Source organism: Coregonus lavaretus (assembly GCF_964263955.1).
Source record: "Coregonus lavaretus genome assembly, contig: HAP1_SCAFFOLD_367, whole genome shotgun sequence".
Classification (NCBI taxonomy): domain Eukaryota; kingdom Metazoa; phylum Chordata; class Actinopteri; order Salmoniformes; family Salmonidae; genus Coregonus; species Coregonus lavaretus.
The window spans coordinates 348804-366681 of NW_028157359.1; the positions used below are offsets into that span (position 1 = coordinate 348804).

Sequence of the window (17878 nt, forward strand, 5' to 3'; positions counted from 1 at the left end):
AGCCCTTGGTGCAGCCACAGCTCTCGGGCACCTGCGTGAGCACATAGAAACTCACTGTCTAATCAGAGACTTCAACACATTAGTTCCCACAATGAGTTCATCAACCTGCCCATCAACAATAAGCACTGGGACTACATAACAGAAGCCATAAAGTTGCATTTTTAAGTCACACATGCCCACTGGGCTAGTTTGTTCCCACCACAACCCACCAGGATGATGTCTGAAGGAGCTAGAAAGTTCCCCTCTACCACTCCTGCCTCCCTCAACCGAGGTACAATATCTGCGCGCAGAGTAGTAGCCATGGACTCACTATCTAACATCCCCTTCAGCTCAACTTTATCCTGTACTAGCACAGTGGTGTAAAACAAACTGTCATTCTGAGTAATTCTCATTGTGTTCTGAAAAATGACTGTGTTGTTCTTGGGTACTGACTCACAAAAGTAAGAATAAACAGATTGGATATCATCATCAGTGGAGGAAAAATAAGAATGCCCCACATTGCCCTCATTTAGCAGACGCTCTTATCCAGAGCGACTTACAGTTAGTGCATACGTTATAAAAAAATGTCATACCCCCCGTGGGAATCGAACCCACAACCCTGGCGTTGCAAACACCATGCTCTACGAACTGAGCCGGCCATTCCCTCCACTACCCTAGGCGACGCTGGTCCAATTGTGCGCCGCCCCATGGGTCTCCCGGTCGCGGCCGGCTACGACAGAGCCTGGATTCAAACCAGGATCTCCAGTCCCCCAGGACTGTGTTGTGTTACCTGCTTGACAATAGTATTGATGTCCCCCAGGAGAGCAGCAGCAGGTTGCACGTTGTTCCCCATCTCCTCAGCACACAGATCAACCTTGACATTGACCTTGACATAAATAACGTATGTGGAACGTTACTACAACATACCAGCAACGACACGACAGGAAGAGCGCCGTGCGTGACACATGTAACAGCAGCTGGAGGAGTGGCCAAACCTCAAGCTAAACACAACAGAAATAACCAGGCAGCACCACATAATGCTAAGGCTGACACACACACGTTCCCTTTTATAAACCGGGTGACTCGAGCCCTGAATGCTGATTGGCTGAAAGCTGTGGTATATCTGACCGTATAACATGGGTCACGTTGAGGGAGGAGGTCAGAGACCTGGCCGTGTGGTGCCAGGATAACAACCTCTCCCTCAACGTGACCAAGACAAAGGAGATGATTGTGGACTACAGGAAAAAAAAGAGGACTGAGCACGCCCCCATTCTCATCGACGGGGCTGTAGTGGAACAGGTTGAGAGCTTCAAGTTCCTTGGTGTCCACATCACCAACGAACTATCATGGTCCAAACACACCAAGACAGTCGTGAAGAGGGCACGACAAAGCCTATTCCCCCTCAGGAGATTGAAAAGATTTGGCATGGGTCCTCAGATCCTCAAAAAATTATACAGCTGCACCATCGAGAGCATCCTGACTGGTTGCATCACCGCCTGGTATGGCAACTGCTTGGCCTCCGACCGCAAGGCACTACAGAGGGTAGTGCGTACGGCCCAGTACATCACTGGGGCCAAGTTTCCTGCCATCCAGGACCTCTATACCAGGCGGTGTCAGAGGAAGGCCCTCAAAATTGTCAAAGACTCCAGCCACCCTAGTCATAGACTGTTCTCTCTGCTACCGCACGGCAAGCGGTACCGGAGTGCCAAGTCTAGGTCCAAAAGACTTCTCAACAGCTTCTACCCCCAAGCCTTAAGACTCCTGAACAGCTAATCATGGCTACCCGGACTATTTGCACTGCCCCCCCACCCCATCCTTTTACGCTGCTGCTACTCTGTTAATTATTTATGCATAGTCACTTTAACTCTACCCACATGTACATATTACTTCAACTACCTCAACTAGCCGGTGCCCCCGCACATTGACTCTGCACCGGTACCCCCCTGTATATATAGCCTCCCTACTCTTCTTTTATTTTACTTCTGCTCTTTTTTTCTCAACACTTTTTTTGTTGTTGTTTTATTTTTACTTTTTTGTTAAAAATAAATGCACTGTTGGTTAAGGGCTGTAAGTAAGCATTTCACTGTAATGTCTGCACCTGTTGTATTTCCGCGCATGTGGCCAATAAAATTTGATTTGATTTGATTTGAAATGTATTTTGACTGTTCGAATTACGTTGGTAACCAGTTTATAATAGCAATAAGGCACCTCTGGGGTTTGTGGTATAGGGCCAATATACCACGGCTAAGGGCTGTATCGAGGCACTCCGCGTTGCATCGTGCTTAAGAACAGCCCCTAGACGTGGTATATTGGCCATATACCACACCCCCTCGGGCCTTATTGCTTAAATATAGATGTACTGTACAGCACTAAGACAGCCATGACATTATTTGGAGAGACCACAAAGACTTATAGAGAAGCTATATAATTGATAGACTAAATCCAATAGACTGAGTCAAATACCTTTATACCTGGTTACAATGAAATGTAGTTCACTATGAAATGACCTGTGACTAGGGTTGCAAAATTACAGTTACTTTCCCAAAATTCCCAGAAATCCCTGTTGGAAGATTCCAGAAATCAGAACGGAATAAGAAGAAAATCCGAAAAAAAGAAGGAAAAAAAAGAAACCCTACTGGTGACCTTTGACCTAGCTGGATGACCTTTACTTGGGTGTCAAACCTGGGGGGAAGGCCAAAGTGCAGGATCCAGTTGAGTCTGGCACCAAGTAGGACCACAACATCAGACTGGAGCAGAGCTCTGCAGTCCCCACCAAGACCATAGAACCAGGAGGATAGGAAGAGGAGGAGGAGGAGGAAGAGAGGAGGAGGAGGATAGGAAGAGAGGAGGAGGAGGATAGGAAGAGAGGAGGAGGAGAGCAGGGACAAAACAAAATGTAATGAAAAGAGGCTAGTTATAGGAGTAGTGTAGTTGTTTGATTGACACCAGTTTACATTGACATGACCTGGCCAGGAGAGACTAGTTATAGATAGGGATTTCAGGAGTTTCGTGGTCCGTTCAAATGGTCAGGGAAATTATTGGTCCTACTTATACAGTCAATGGTCTGTACATGAATATGATGCCAGCTGAGAGAAGGAGAGGCTGACCTGGAGCGGGCAGCAGCAACACAGTTGGGGTGATCGTCAGGCAGCACCCCTTTACCCATGGGGGTGGGCAGGAAGGGCAGGTCACACCCCTCCACCAGCTCCTTCAGAGCCCCCTCTGCTCTTCCATGGGCTGCACCTGCAGAGGGACACAGACAGAGGGCACTGCCACACGGATTTCAACAGACTGGCCTTCACAACTGGGATGCATTCAGCTGAGCAAAACATTGTGCAACGTTCAGATAGAAATATAGCATGTAGAACGAACGTGCCTCTCGGACAGGTAGAATGAGAAATCATGTCAACAACATTTGTCGACTGAACGTGGCCCTATTTTCGACTGAACCGTGGTACATTTACATTTTAGTCATTTAGCTGACGCTCTTATCCAGAGCGACTTACATGAGCAATTAGGGTTAAGTGCCTTACTCAAGGGCACATCAACATATTTTTCACCTAGTCGGCTCGGGGATTAGAACCAGCGACCTTTCGGTTACTGGCACAACGCTCTTAACCACTAAGCTACTTGCCGCCCCGGCTGTGGTACAGTGCTATATGTGTTACAGTGCGTCTCACCTGGCTATTGATCTCTCCTGGACAGACGCACGTAACATAACTGGAAGTAGCGTCTGTCAACAGACTGGGATGTGACAACTTTGTTCCGGTACGCTGATTTTTCACCACTAATCATTTGGACAAATCACGATTTCGCAGGTACTCGCATCTTTTCAATTTCAGAAGGGGAGGGGACATTTGGCCCATAAACTTGCCTGAAACTTGCAGAGAGTTTCCGTTTAGGGGGGTGGAAACTTCGCAAGTGGCGTTAGTATCTTTCTCTTAACATCTCCCCAGACCTTAACCAAGTATCTGACGCAATTATGCAACATTTTAGTTCTGTTTCCCCCAGATGATCTGGCTATTAAAAAAGCAATGCCTACATTTGCCAATGATGAGTAAAGGCCGTTTGGCTCCTTTCAGGACCGCCAGTGCTTCTGTGATCGCCATATGGTCAGCCATACTCACAGGAGGAGGTGGACTACAGGGCACCTCTCTGACAAAGGAAATAATAAATAATAGGTCAAACATTAAACATGTTACCTAGCAACTGTATTGCATATGTAAATACATCATGAAGGTCTATCGAGGCTTATTGCTATTCTCTGATGAGAATATTTTGATATAGTGCTATATTTTCTAAGTAATTTAATTTCTGGTTCACTTCAGACGTTAAAAGGTATAACAAAATAAAATAAAAATGACTACGGTGATGTGAATTCAGAGGTATACATATTCAACAGTAACGCATTAGTATACATTTTAAATGGATGAAAGACAGTGATGGCCACTAACCTGGCTCTGCTCTTGTCCAATTTAGCATTGACCATGTCCCCAGATATGTCTACGTATACAGCACCTGGACGTCCATACATGCTAGTGCGTGCTGCCTTAGACAGACCAAACACCCTTCCATTCAGATCAATTAAGGCTGTGCTGTGCTCTTATGAAGCAGTTAAGGTACCTTGCTAAGCTGGAAAATTAGAGGTCAGAAAACAGACAATTGCAGGTGATACCAAATGATATGAAGAGGACTACACAGAGGGAGTCAGAGTAGACTGTATACCTTCTCTACCACTGAGGAGATCATATCCAGACTGCTAGACCTAGCAGAGAACTTACTGTACAATCTGCATGCCTCCACCTGACAGAGAAAGAGGACCACAAATAACAAATGATTTCCTCTTTCAGCAATTAAACTGCTAGGGCCAGTTTCCCAGACAGAGATTCTCTATTGAGTTTGCTTTTTAGGTCATGACTAGGCTTAATCTGTGTCCCGGGATACCATCCCCTAATGTTCAATAGTCAGAAATGTCATGGTTGAATCGGTACCTGTGGAAACTCTTGAAACGCCCCAGTGGTCTCTTGGTTTTGATCAGAGGAGCCTCCAATAACAATCACAGGCCTACAGAGAGAGAGGTATCACACAATGACATCAACTGACAAGCTGAGATAGTTTGGAGTCCTCAGATCATTTTTTGCAGTGTGCGGATAGCATCCCTTCTTTTGAAAGGCCACTGAACATGAGTAGTAGGGTCTTCTGTTTGTGGAGTTCTAGCATACCAGCAGTTCATGTTAGCATTGGCCATTGCACCAAGTGAATGGATGAGTCCCGGTCCAGACACAACCAGACATGCACCTGGACTGGAGAGGAACAGACAGACAGAGGGAAAGACAGGAAGACAGGCAGACAGACACACAAAGGGTCAGACAGACAGGCAGACATAATTAGCAATGCAAAAAAGCTATGAAACTGACCCTCACACACTACACGCTCCTGTAGTCTATGTAAGGGTAGTTAATATCACATGATTTGGGGAGAGCTGGTTTAGTAATAAAAAGGTGGCTTAGGGCTTGTTCATTGCGCATTCCCACATACTTGATTCCTGAGGCTTGAGCTGCCATAGCTACTTCAATGACTGGAACACCAACTATTCCAAACATATATTCTACATTCTGTAGAGAGATACATGTAGATACAGTATATTTACATTTTTTAAAACATTTTTAGTCATTTAGCAGACGCTCTTATCCAGAGCGACTTACAGTTAGTGAGTGCATACATTTTCATTCTGAATTGTATATGAATTGTTACAATGTAGTTTAGATTTTCTTTGCATTGACACACACATTGGCATGCATCAACAAGGGTGTTAACACAGAGCTGCCAACTCTCACGCTTTCGCCGTGTGACACACGTTTTTGCCTGTTTTCACACGCACTCACGCCACACATCCAATTTCTCAAGCAAAAAAAATCGGCAGAGACTCGTTCGTTCCTTTTTTCAAACTCCCCGACGGTAGATGGCGCTGATGAGCGCCAATGAACCATATGTGCTGCACCCCGAAGTTAGCGACAGAAGAAGAGATACCATTGCCGTGAAAGTCAACATAAGATGAGCAGGTCACTACCTTTTTTTTTTTTTTGTCATTTAGCAGACGCTCTTATCCAGAGCGACTTACAGGAGCAATTAGGGTTAAGTGCCTTGCTCAAGGGCACATCGACAGATTTTTCACCTAGTCGGCTCGGGGATTAGAACCAGCAACCTTTCGGTTACTGGCACAACGCTCTTACCCACTAAGCTACCTGCCGCCCTGAAGAAGTCTGATAAGAAGCTGAGCTGAGACTAGGTATGTAACAATGAAATGTCGTCCAATTGAATACTCACTCTCTTAAACTTTAAATCTTGAAATAAATTATTTGTTTGTGCGTGTGAACATGATTTAGTGTGGTGAATGTAAACTCAGCTGATTTCGAACAGGTAAGATGTATTCCAAAGAATTTAACATAAATACAGGAAATGTGTGCAATAGAAGTAGGTATGTTTTTGTAACTGAGAGTAGAGTTATTAAACCAACATGACCATTTTAATTGTTTAAGGTTTCAAAGATGTCCCGTAAGAGACCTTTGCCAGGACAAAAGCGAAACCTTTTATTTTATTTAAAGAACCAGCCAAGTGAGAAAAGACAGACAAACACACTGACAGAACAGCCAGAACGATTGATAGAAACGACAGGACAACAGACAGAGGAGCAACACAAAGGACAGAGAGAGCAGGAGACAGGACAGACTGACAAACAAGCAGAGGAGCAACAGACAGGACAGATTGACGCACATGCAGAGGAGCAACAGACAGGACAAATAGAACAACCAACAGGGCAGATGGAAGAAGACACAGAGGGACAGAAAGAAGAGACCCCCCCAATCCAACAGCAGGGCCAGAAGAGTCGTGCTCTGGCTGGAGCAGCAACATATAGATCCATTTTCAAAAATGAGTGGACCTCTTCATGGCCATTTATTACCAGAGGGAGCCTCAACATGCACTACTGGTGTGCAGTCTGCCGTATTGAAAACTCATGTTGCCACCAGGGTGTGACAGATGTAGTGCGCCATATAAAAAGCAAAAGGCCACCAAGATAAGCAACGAGCTCTCCTGTCCACAGCCACAATATCCCAATATGCAATGGCCGTTCCATCTGTTGGGGGTATGTCTGCACAAGAGGTTAAGGTATGATATGTGTAATGATTCTGTCAAGGTTCAATCAAGAGTTTTGTGTTCTAGTTGATCACGGTAAAGTCATGGTTGATAGTTTTGACTAATTTGTGGTTTGTATTTCAGTGTAGTACAGTCCAGTTTTCTTAATTTGAGATCTTAGTTGCTGAATGTGTTTTTTACCTGTGCCCTATTATCGCAGGCGTCTATTTTAAATAAACTATGGTATTTTGGGAGGATTAATAATTTTTTATTTCTTACAGACAAGAAGGGCTGAGGTCAAAATGACAGCTGGGTTGGTAGTTCACAACGTCCCCCTAGCCTTTGCGGACCACCTGGGGCCTCTCCTAAAATAATGTTTCGGAGATTCGACGACAGCGCAGGAGTACAGGTGTGCCAGGACTAAGTCATCCTGCATTACCAATGAAGCACTCGCACCATATTTCACACAGGAGCTTGTGAAGGAGATGAAAAAAGCCCCGTATACCCTTGTTACGGATGGGTCGAATGACACTGGTATTTCACAAACTATTTGAGATTTTTCTCATCTGCAAAACATGTGCTTTGTGTATTTTTAAACATCTAATAACATGAACATCTGTATGATTCTAACTTGTCATTATAGGAGTGGAAAAGATGAACCCGCTTACTGTCCGGGTCTTCATGGGCAGCAAAGTTGTCCACCAGTTCTTAAATATGTGCACAACAAGTGGGAGGAGATGTGGGCCAGCAAGTGAGATCTTCACCAAAATTAACTCCACCATAGAGGAGCATGGCATCCCTTGGGAGAACTGCATTGGTCTCTCAGTTTACAATGCAGCTGTGAACATTGGACCACGTAATTCCATTGCCTCTAGGGTGCTCCAGAAGCATTCCAACACCTATATTCATGGTTGTCCTTGTCATGTGGCACATAACACCGCCAAAGCTGCAGGAGTGGGATTTTTTAAAGATTTTTTAAAGTGAGTTAAGGCCTGATTTATCTTTACATGTAACTTTTTATTTGTATCCTAATTACATGCATTGACTGAATGCGTTACGATTGATTTATGCATTGCAGGTGTCCGGTTTTGATTTGGAGGATATGGTAGTGGACATCGGTTACTGGTTCAAGGGTAGCACAAATCGGAAAGGATACCTGTCAGGTATGCATGTTTGATACTATTAAGTGTAATACTGAAATGCTGAGCTGTAGAAAATATATGATATGGATTTAATGTCTAAAACAGAGTTTTGTGAGCTCCATGAAGCGGAGTACATGGAGGTCCTCCTGCATATCTCGGTCCGTTGGCTAAGCCTTGAACGTTGTGTGACCAGGATCCTGAGGCTGTATGAACCTCTGGCCAGCTACTACAAATCTGCTAGTATGGTCATCAATTTTCAATTTCATTATGCAGCAACTACATGGATTGTTAGTCACATACTTGTATTAATGACAACCTCTTGTTTTGTGTTATTTATTGATTGATTCAAGATGAAAATCAGGCCAGGTTCAAGAGACTTGTGCAGACATTCACTGTCCCCATGACAGAAGTGTACCTGCTGTTCTTCCAAGCCACCGTACCAACTTTCACTTCTTTCAACTTGCTGCTTCAGAGAGAGCAGTCATCAATATTTTTGTTACATGATGAGGTGGGATTGGATTTTGCAGTTTTTTTCCATTCTGTGTTTCTTGCTGATATCTGCAGGGGTCCTCTAAAACAGGTTTCACCTACTATTTTTGTAAATGTCTGTTATAGATGGTGAAATTCGTACGCAAGCTATGTTCCAAGTTTATGGTTCCAGCAGCTCTGCAGTGCCATGAGGAGCCTTGTGAAATTGCCTTTGAAGAAAAGGCAAACCATTTACCAGGTTAGTATTTGACTATTATTATGATCAAACACTGTGATATGTGATATTTAGCCTTGTACATTATACCGATATGCTGTATTGGGTTCACAACCAGGGCTAAAATTAACAGATTACTCGACGAGGGTGACATCACACCACAGCAGGTGGATTCATTCCATGAAGCTGTGTTGTGTTTCCTGACAAGTGCTGTGGACTATGCACTTAAGAAGCTGCCACTGGAAGAGCCACTGATCAAGCACGCACAATTTGTAGATGTACGGCAGAGGGCTGAAAGTGACATCGAAGATGTCCTGTACTTTGTTGAAAGGTTCGTTTTTTTTCTCTAATTATTGTCTTTCATCTTAGCTAAAATACCCTGTGTTTTATGATGAGGTGTGTTCACTCCTAAACTGCACATGAGATATTCTTATGTGGCTTCTCCTCAAAGATGTGTATGAACTGCTGCTGGTTGATGACTATATACCTAAAACGTAACAACTTGTAACTCTACTTTCATAAATAGGTTTCCCCATCTCCTCCCATACCATTGGCCAGAGGAGCATGACCTTCTGGGTGAGGAGTTTCTAAATTATCAGACCATGCCAATGATATCCCTGCAGGACTAAACTGAAATGGAAAGCTTCTGGGCTGAAATGGCAACCCGGAAGCATAATGTAATTTTTTTTTCCTTTTTTGTCTTTTCTTTTGGCAGGTGTGGCTTGGCTACATCTGTTGCTTAAAATTGTTGCATGCATATATGTGTCATGCATGTTTCAAATTATGCATGTTTTTATCTGAACTTTGTTAATGGATCAACCTACAGTATATTCACAGTATTAATCAATAAAAAATCAAGGTATGTTTTTCCATTGTGTTTTGGTGCATTTTCCATAGGTGACAGGAGCCAAAGAATTCGAGAGGCTTGCTGCCGTCGCCAAGCTTGTCCTGGTGTTGCCCCATGCAAACGCAGATGCTGAGAGGGTGTTTTCAGTTGTGGGACTGAACAAAACCAAGAGAAGAAACAGCCTAGCATTGGATGGCACCCTGTCCTCAATAATGACCATAAAGATGGCCAATCTGGAGCCCTGCTTCAAATGGGAGCCCCCCTCCGATATCATCAAGGCCTCCAACAAGGCCACAGGCCAGTATAACCATGCCGACAGATCATAGACAAGAGGCCCATTTGAGATGAGCCAGGTCTGCGCAGAATCGATTACCAGCGATCACCGCCCAATGCATGCTGGTTAGATTTGTGTCCGACTTGATCCCGACTTTCTCTGACGTCATGCACACGCGGGCAACGATAACCTCATGAGATCAAGGCAGCCGCAGTTCTGAGATGCAGGCAGTGCAATTGCTTTTCACCGACTGCAGGACCCAGGCGGACCCAGGACAAAAACTCACTATGTTAACATATGCTATTCCACATAAACATCTAAATGTTTTTCTACAACAATATTAATAGTTAGCTATACCAGTGCAATGACCTATGGCACACTTTCACAACTCGTAGTGCTACATTCTCACTGCCAAGGACATGATCAGCGACTAATATATTCTTAGCAACACGGTTACACAGTATAACACTGTTTTATATAAATTGCACACACTTCACCTGAGCTTTTAGTGCCTCTGCAATGAGCTGAGCCCCAGTCACATCTTCCATTATTATTGTCGAGAAATCTGTTCAAAGTGCAAACGCGGTTAGCAATGCTTTCTTGGACTTGTTGTTCAGTAGCTTATAAATCGTGTTTAGATCTCTTGCAAATCATTAGTTTTTGTCTGCTTTCCAGCATGCATTACATGAGTAGCTTTTTCTTCTTCAGTGGGGTTTATAGACAGTTGGCATCCAACGTTATGGTGCATTACTGCCCCCTATTGTACAGAAGTGTGGACATGAGCCGTGCAATAGCAGTCATGAATATTTAATAAACTAGTAGCATTTTTCTTTTTTTATTGCAAGAAATACATAATAAGCCCTCATTATGTGTTTATAACTGCACTTAACTTAACACTTAACTCAATTAAGTCATTATGAGTGTATGACAGTATGAACCCCAGGGTTGTGGGTTCGATACCCACGGGGGGGCAGTATGAAAAAAAAAAATATATATATATAAAAAAAGAATAAAAATAAAATAAACAAATAAAAGAATGTATGCACTCACTAACTGTAAGTCGCTCTGGATAAGAGCTTCTGCTAAATGACTAAAATGTAAAATGTAAATACTCCTGAGTGGCGCAGTGGTCACAACGCCAGGGTTGTGGGTTCGATTCCCACTGGGGGCCAGTATAAAAAAATATATATATATCTATGTATTCACTAACTGTAAGTCGCTCTGGATAAGAGTGTCTGCTAAATGACTAAAATGTAAATGTAAATGACTTGAGTGTATGCATTATAGATATAGGCTTTTTTTTTTTTTCTTTTTTTTTTCTTTTTTGTCATTTAGCAGACGCTCTTATCCAGAGCGACTTACAGTTAGTGAATAAATATATATATGTATATATTTTTTTTTACTGGCCCCCCGTGGGAAACGAACCCACTCCCCTGGCGTTGCAAACGCCATGCTCTATCAACTGAGCTACATCCCTGCCGGCCATTCCCTCCCCTACCCTGGACGATGCTGGGCCAATTGTGCGCCGCCCATGAGTCTCCCGGTCGCGGCCGGCTGCGACAGAGCCTGGATTCATAGAAAGTGTTACAAATGTTCTCCTGTCATCTTATAGGAGATCCATTCATGGATTTAGTTATGGCTTGAGAATGTGACTGGTCTACGGAGTTCTCCTTTATGTCTGTCTTTGTATGTGACAACAACTTTTCTGTATTATGTGTATTTCCACAATCAATAATCATAAACGGTACTTCACTATGAATACTTTTGACTATGTGATTTGAAGTACTTTACCGTTATCTTGCACATACATGAAGACTACTATAGACAGAAATCAATGCAGTAATGTTTTATTAAATAAAGGCTCTGATTAAAATATAATATTAATAAAATCAGGCATTTGGCTAATTCTTCTTCCCTGAAGCTCCTCTGAATGGTTTGGAGATGGCTCTGGAGAGAGCGTGTAACACCCTGACTATGAGTGGGCGTTTACGGGACTGGGACTCCTGGGGAGCAGGGGCCGGTGTGGTTGTCAGGTCCTCCTTGGGAGGGGAAGTGGATGGAACCTCTGGAACCTCACACTCAGCATCTGTCATAAGAACATTTCATAATCAGAAAATGAATGTGTGTGTTTGTGTCTGTCCGTCTGCCTGCCTGTCCGTCTGCCTGCCTGTCCGTCTGCCTGCCTGCCTGTCTGTCTGTCTGCCTGCCCGTCCGTCTGCCTGTCCGTCTGTCTGCCTGTCTGTCTGTCTGCCTGTCTGCCTGCCTGTCCGTCTGCCTGCCTGTCCGTCTGCCTGTCTGTCTGTCTGTCTGTCTGTCTGTCTGTCTGTCTGTCTGTCTGTCTGTCTGTCTGTCTGTCTGTCTGCCTGTCCGTCTGCCTGCCTGCCTGCCTGCCTGTCTGTCTGTCTGCCTGCCTGTCCGTCTGCCTGTCTGTCCGTCGGTCTGCCTGTATCTGTTGTCACTGTTTTAACAAGCTTGTCATAGGGTGATACATCAATATGACACTATCGATGCTTATCACTTACCCTGTGAAATATGAGTCTCTCTGAGACGTTTGGTAGGCAGTGCATCCTGTTTAGGGTGGCTCTTCGGTTCCCCTTTTGTCTTGAACAGCTGTTGACAAAACACATCAGGACAACTGAGCCTGTGTAAAATACAGAGTGTGCATCCCAAAATGCACCCTATTCGCTACGTAAGGCACTACTTTTGAAAAGGGCCCATAGAGCGCTGGTAAAAAGTAGTGCACTATATAGGGAATAGGGTGCCATTTGGGACATAGCCATTGACTCTCTCCCATGTGTATTAGGATTGCATTACAGCGTCCTCACTCAACCTCCTAAAGACAATGACAACAGTTTTGTTCTAATGCTGAGAGACAATAGGGGTGTAGTGAATCTGTAGGGTAAAATTCAGCCCTGCCTTACAGATGTAATCTCAAAACACAGAGCACCCTACCTTAATCATGATCTTTGGAAACTTATGCATTTTCGGTAGGAAACGCCACTTCCTGTTCTTCTTAGTCTCTTCCCCTCTGGCAGAGGGAAGGCGGGCCATGCCGTCAGCCTTTACATCAGCCGGGCTAAGGCTCCTGGCAGGGAATTCCTCAGTAGCATTAAGGTCAGCTACAACACCATGAGTGATGTCACTTGTGGCATTGCTGGTGTCTGAGTGAGAAGAGCACGCTAGTGTGACCGACCTGTGTACAATAACTGGGAGAAGAGGACGCAGCCATTGAAGTCAGTCACTGCATCCCAAATGGCATTCTCTTCACTTTATAGTGCACTACTTTTGACCAGGACCCATAGGGTCTGGTCAAAAGTAGTGCACTAAATATGGAAGAAGGTGCCATTTTGGACACAACCAGTGAATTTTACATCATAAAACGCAATGTATTGAGCATCATGTTACAATTAAGTCCTATGCAGATGAAAAGAGGTACTTTCACTTACCATCCTCCATTGTAGACTTGGACACATAAGTCAGGCTGTCCATCACCACGTCTGTCATCAACTTGATGACCTGATCCAAAACCATTTCAGCTGATGGTGGCAAAGGCCTTCCCATACACTGCCCCAGGAGTCTCCTAACAGAAGTCTGGGCAAAGTTGTAAATGAGCTCTGAGGCATCGTCCTTTGACAGCTTCCTCAGGGCTGGTTTAGGCAGCGCTGGTTGAGAGAGGCTTCTGTGGCCAACCATGGATTGAAGCTGACGGTTTATGGTTATCTCCTGAATGAGACCATGGACCTTTGCGATCAGGTTGCCAGATGCACCTTGAAGGGCTTCAACTGACAGGAGCCTATCCAGATGTTCTTCTGCTGAAGTCATCTCTGGGTCGTCCGTCTTCAATGTGTCCATTATAGTTTTCACTATGATATTGGTGTCAGATATGTTTATTTCTTGTTGGCTCACAAGCATTGACCGTGAACCTGTCTCGTCCATTGCGATAGAGGTATGGGATTCTGTCCTTGTGATCTCATCGGCAGCGCTCATGTCAGGCAACTGGTCAAGGCTCTCCAGTACAGAGTCTAACATGTTAGTGGCTATCAGACACTCCTCACTTGCAATCTGCCCAACAGATGAACTCTCAGAGTTGGCCACTCTACACTTGATCACATTTAGGATCAAGCTGAGCGTCTTCTTTGCAGTTTTGCTAAAGCCTTCTTGGCTGACTGCCACTGTTACGTCTTTTAGAGCCACAAGAGGTTTGCAACTTTCACTCAATCCACTGCCGTGGAGAGGAGAGGCTCTCTTCAAACTGTTGTTGCTCACAACTGACATACTCCTGGTGGGCAGAGTGACATCCTCACTGCATGTGTCAATTACATGGTGGTCTGTTGAAGAGCCACTCGAAGACAGAAGGGTTTTAGACCTTTTAGCCAAACAGACTTTTGACAAAGGCTTCTCACTTCTCACAGACGGAGGGCGGCTCCTGTCCTCAACAAGAGCAGTGTCAGCGGACTTAGAACGTCTGAGTGTCTCCACAGGGGTGGAGTCCAGCACATATTTGGCTGTGGTGACTGACACTGGTGGAAAAGAGAAAAAGATGTTCAGTCTATCCTTTACTCTGTGGTACATGGTTTGAGCAGCATCCAATAAGTTGTCAAAGACAACTCTGGGTTTGAGCTGGAACTCCAGCTTTTTCTCTCCTAGTGGGAAGGAGTCTGCGTCGTCCACAGTGTACTGGGATACACTTTCAAGGTCTTGCATGATAATATTTACTATATCTTCGGCTGTAGAAACCGCATGGTGTGAGAAGGTGGTGCTAGGCATGCTCTGTAGCAAAGAATGGCTGGCTTTGCTAGCAGCTCTGAGAATGGTCTCATTCACAATGTGTTTGGCCTTAGCTCGGAACTCAGCACTGTGAAAGCTCTGGATAGAAATGTTAGAGGTTCTGCTGGCTGCACTAAGAGATCGCGTGAGTGTGGCAATCTCGGCTGACGTCACATCACTCGAAATGGTGAGGTCCTCCAATTTCGAAATTATCGAGTCCAACTTCTGGTTGAAGTCGAAGGATGAATTTGACGTGCTCTCCCCAACGGAAGCGGAGCAGTTTTCCTTTGAAGTGTCCACCCTCAGCACCGAGATCACCTGTTTGATTACCCCTTTAGTGCAGGTGTCGAGGGTGAGCTGGTAGGCTGAGGCTGAGGACTTAGAAGGGGTCTTACTGTCTGTCTTCTGTACAGGAGACACTGCCAAAGTGGCCTCAGTTACAGGAGATTCCTGCACAGTGGCCTCAGTTACAAGTAGTCCAGTTGCAGAAAGCTCGATTTGCACAGGAGTATTTTTTCCCTCAGTGAGATGGTGGGAGGTGAACAGCTTCCTTAGTTTGTCCAGGGTTTTGGTATAAATCTTCTGGGAACCTGAACTCACTTCCACCCAGAACATTTTGCGACCTGATTTCGTACGCTTGGAGGCCTTATTGACCTCATATACCTCAAGCAGGTCGGAAATAATTCCACCAAAGAGATCAGAGGATGCCTCCTCAATATTCTCTGAGGAAACATGGACAGATAGGATTTCCGACAGTTTCCCACAAGTGTCGGTTTTATCCAGCGCAGCAGTATATGTCACAGCTGCATCCTGAATGACCTGAGTGATGCATTGCTCAGCTTTGACAATATACTCCTCCACTGGTTGACCATGGAGGATGTCAACTTTATCAGCAGGGAGCTCCTTCTGAATACTCACATTCTCCTCTGATGGGCATGGGTTGTTGAAGATAATGCTCTCAGTGACCATCTTAGAGGAGGCGAGAGATGAGTCGAGAAGCAGAGATCTGTATATTGTCGAGGTGGACATCTCTGGGTGCTTTATCACAGCAGCCACCTCCAAAATGGCCGACGGGCCCCGGAGGATGTCAGAGATATCCATGTCCTCAATGGTCTCTACCAGAGACGATAGTAGGTCTCTGGCTGCCAGGTTGGTAGGTCTCTGGTTCTCGAGCTCTGTTTTGATTGCTTGACAGGCAGTTACCAGAGCAACAACAGAGCGAGAACACAACTGCTTCAAGGTGGAGTCAGAAAAAGATGATGACAGATCTGTCATGGACATGGTGGAGAGTTGACTCTCAGAGACAAACGGGCTGAGTTTGACAGACACCTGTCTGACCAAGTCCCCAGCAAGAGCTCTCATATCTATTGCTCCACTAGCTGAGTTGTGGGAGCAGGCACTCTGTGGCCTTGACGGGTTCCTGTTATCCAAAAATCCTGTTATCCAAAAAACCTCAAGTACAAGATCCACAACATCGGATGACACTTCTATCATTCTGTTGTCGGACAGAAATGTACTTGGATGAATGGTGCCTGCATTCACAGTCCAGTCGCAAATGGAGTTGTTGGACTGACTCTGGACTAGTGGAACTAGACAGGTTTCACTTGGACCTTGGCCAAAGAGCTCTGCCATTTTGAGCAGAACTGATCTTAAGACCTTCGACTTGGAAATGTTCAGCAGTGGGTCGTTGTTGGACAGTCTGGTGGATGGTCTGCTAGCCGATCTGTGAACCACTAGGCTTTGTATTTCTGCCGAAATGGCAGTTAGAAAATAGGTCAAGGGGCTGGTCGCTCTCCCCTCATTTCCTCCGTTGGTTTTAGCCTTGATGATGCTATCTATGATGATGACTATGACCTGTCCAGCCAGAGGACCCAAGATGGCCTCAAGCTCCCTCTCTAACTCAAGGGGAGACTTGTGGCCGAGCGCAATATGCTCTATGGCATGGGAATACATCTTAGAAGTCGCCATGCTTAGCATCTCTTGGGCAAACTGTTGACTTGCTGAGATACTTCCAGTCAGCAGAACTAGAGTTCCCTGACTGACACTTCGCATTAGCTCAGCCCATCTGGAGTTGAGAAGGTTTATAACCAACTCGACAATACCCATCATAAACTTGCCGTCCGTTGACATTTTGCTAGGTCTGTATTTCTCCTGTCTACTCCGTTTGGGCGGCGGTACGATGTCGCCCTGCGACTGGCCGCTCTGGACCATGTCGAAGACAGAGTCCTCAGAGATGCCAAACACAGATCTCAGTGGTGCTGAGTGTGGTCTGTGTCTCATCTCTCTATCGCCACCCTCAGGTGAGGAGACATATCGCTCATTGTCCTCACTCAGCAAAGAGGTCAAACACCTGCAGAATGCACAATAGAAATTAATAATACATGGTAACAAAATAAAAAAATATGATCCAAGAATTTGGGACACAAACTCAACCTTGTTATTGTTATTCAAAGGAAGCATTGTGAACCATCTCAAACCACACTCAGTCCAAACATTAACATTTAGAGTAAACTTTTTAGAGTGGTTGTGTAGTATCTAAGTAGTATTTCTCACTAAGTGGATCTGGAATGGATATTTGTACCTATAACAGGAAAGACCTGCAAAAAGAGGAGGGGATAGAGCTAGGTATCTGTGAGAGGAGGGGATAGGGCTAGGTACCTGTGAGAGGAGAGGATAGGGCTAGGTACCTGTGAGAGGAGGGGATAGGGCTAGGTACCTGTGAGAGGCATGGATAGGGCTAGGTACCTGTGAGAGGAGGGGATAGGGGTAGGTACCTGTGAGAGGCATGGATAGGGCTAGGTACCTGTGAGAGGAGGGGAGAGGGGTAGGTACCTGTGAGAGGCATGGATAGGGCTAGGTACCTGTGAGAGGAGGGGAGAGGGGTAGGTACCTGTGAGAGGAGGGGATAGGGCTAGGTACCTGTGAGAGGAGGGGAAAGGCGTGGGAGTGCGTGTGCTGCAGGCGGTTCTGGCGCTGGTGCACCTGCTGGGTCCTCCACTACAGCTGAATCTGACGCTGCGGCCAAGAGAGGT

At 45.2% G+C, this 17878-nt stretch overlaps 1 protein-coding gene across 1 annotated transcript; it reads right to left on the reverse strand.

Annotated features, from left to right (window-relative positions):
• Positions 1-727: 727 nt before the first annotated feature.
• LOC311125501 (2-hydroxyacyl-CoA lyase 1-like) lies at positions 728-13610 on the reverse strand (the record flags this gene model as incomplete). Its single annotated transcript, XM_084199545.1, has 10 exons — positions 728-853; positions 2634-2739; positions 3087-3222; positions 4022-4134; positions 4434-4528; positions 4705-4782; positions 4971-5043; positions 5202-5277; positions 12602-12689; positions 13596-13610. 10 exons carry the CDS (start codon positions 13608-13610, stop codon positions 728-730), a joined length of 906 nt encoding a protein of 301 aa, XP_084055671.1.
• Between the last annotated feature and the right edge of the window lie 4268 nt (positions 13611-17878).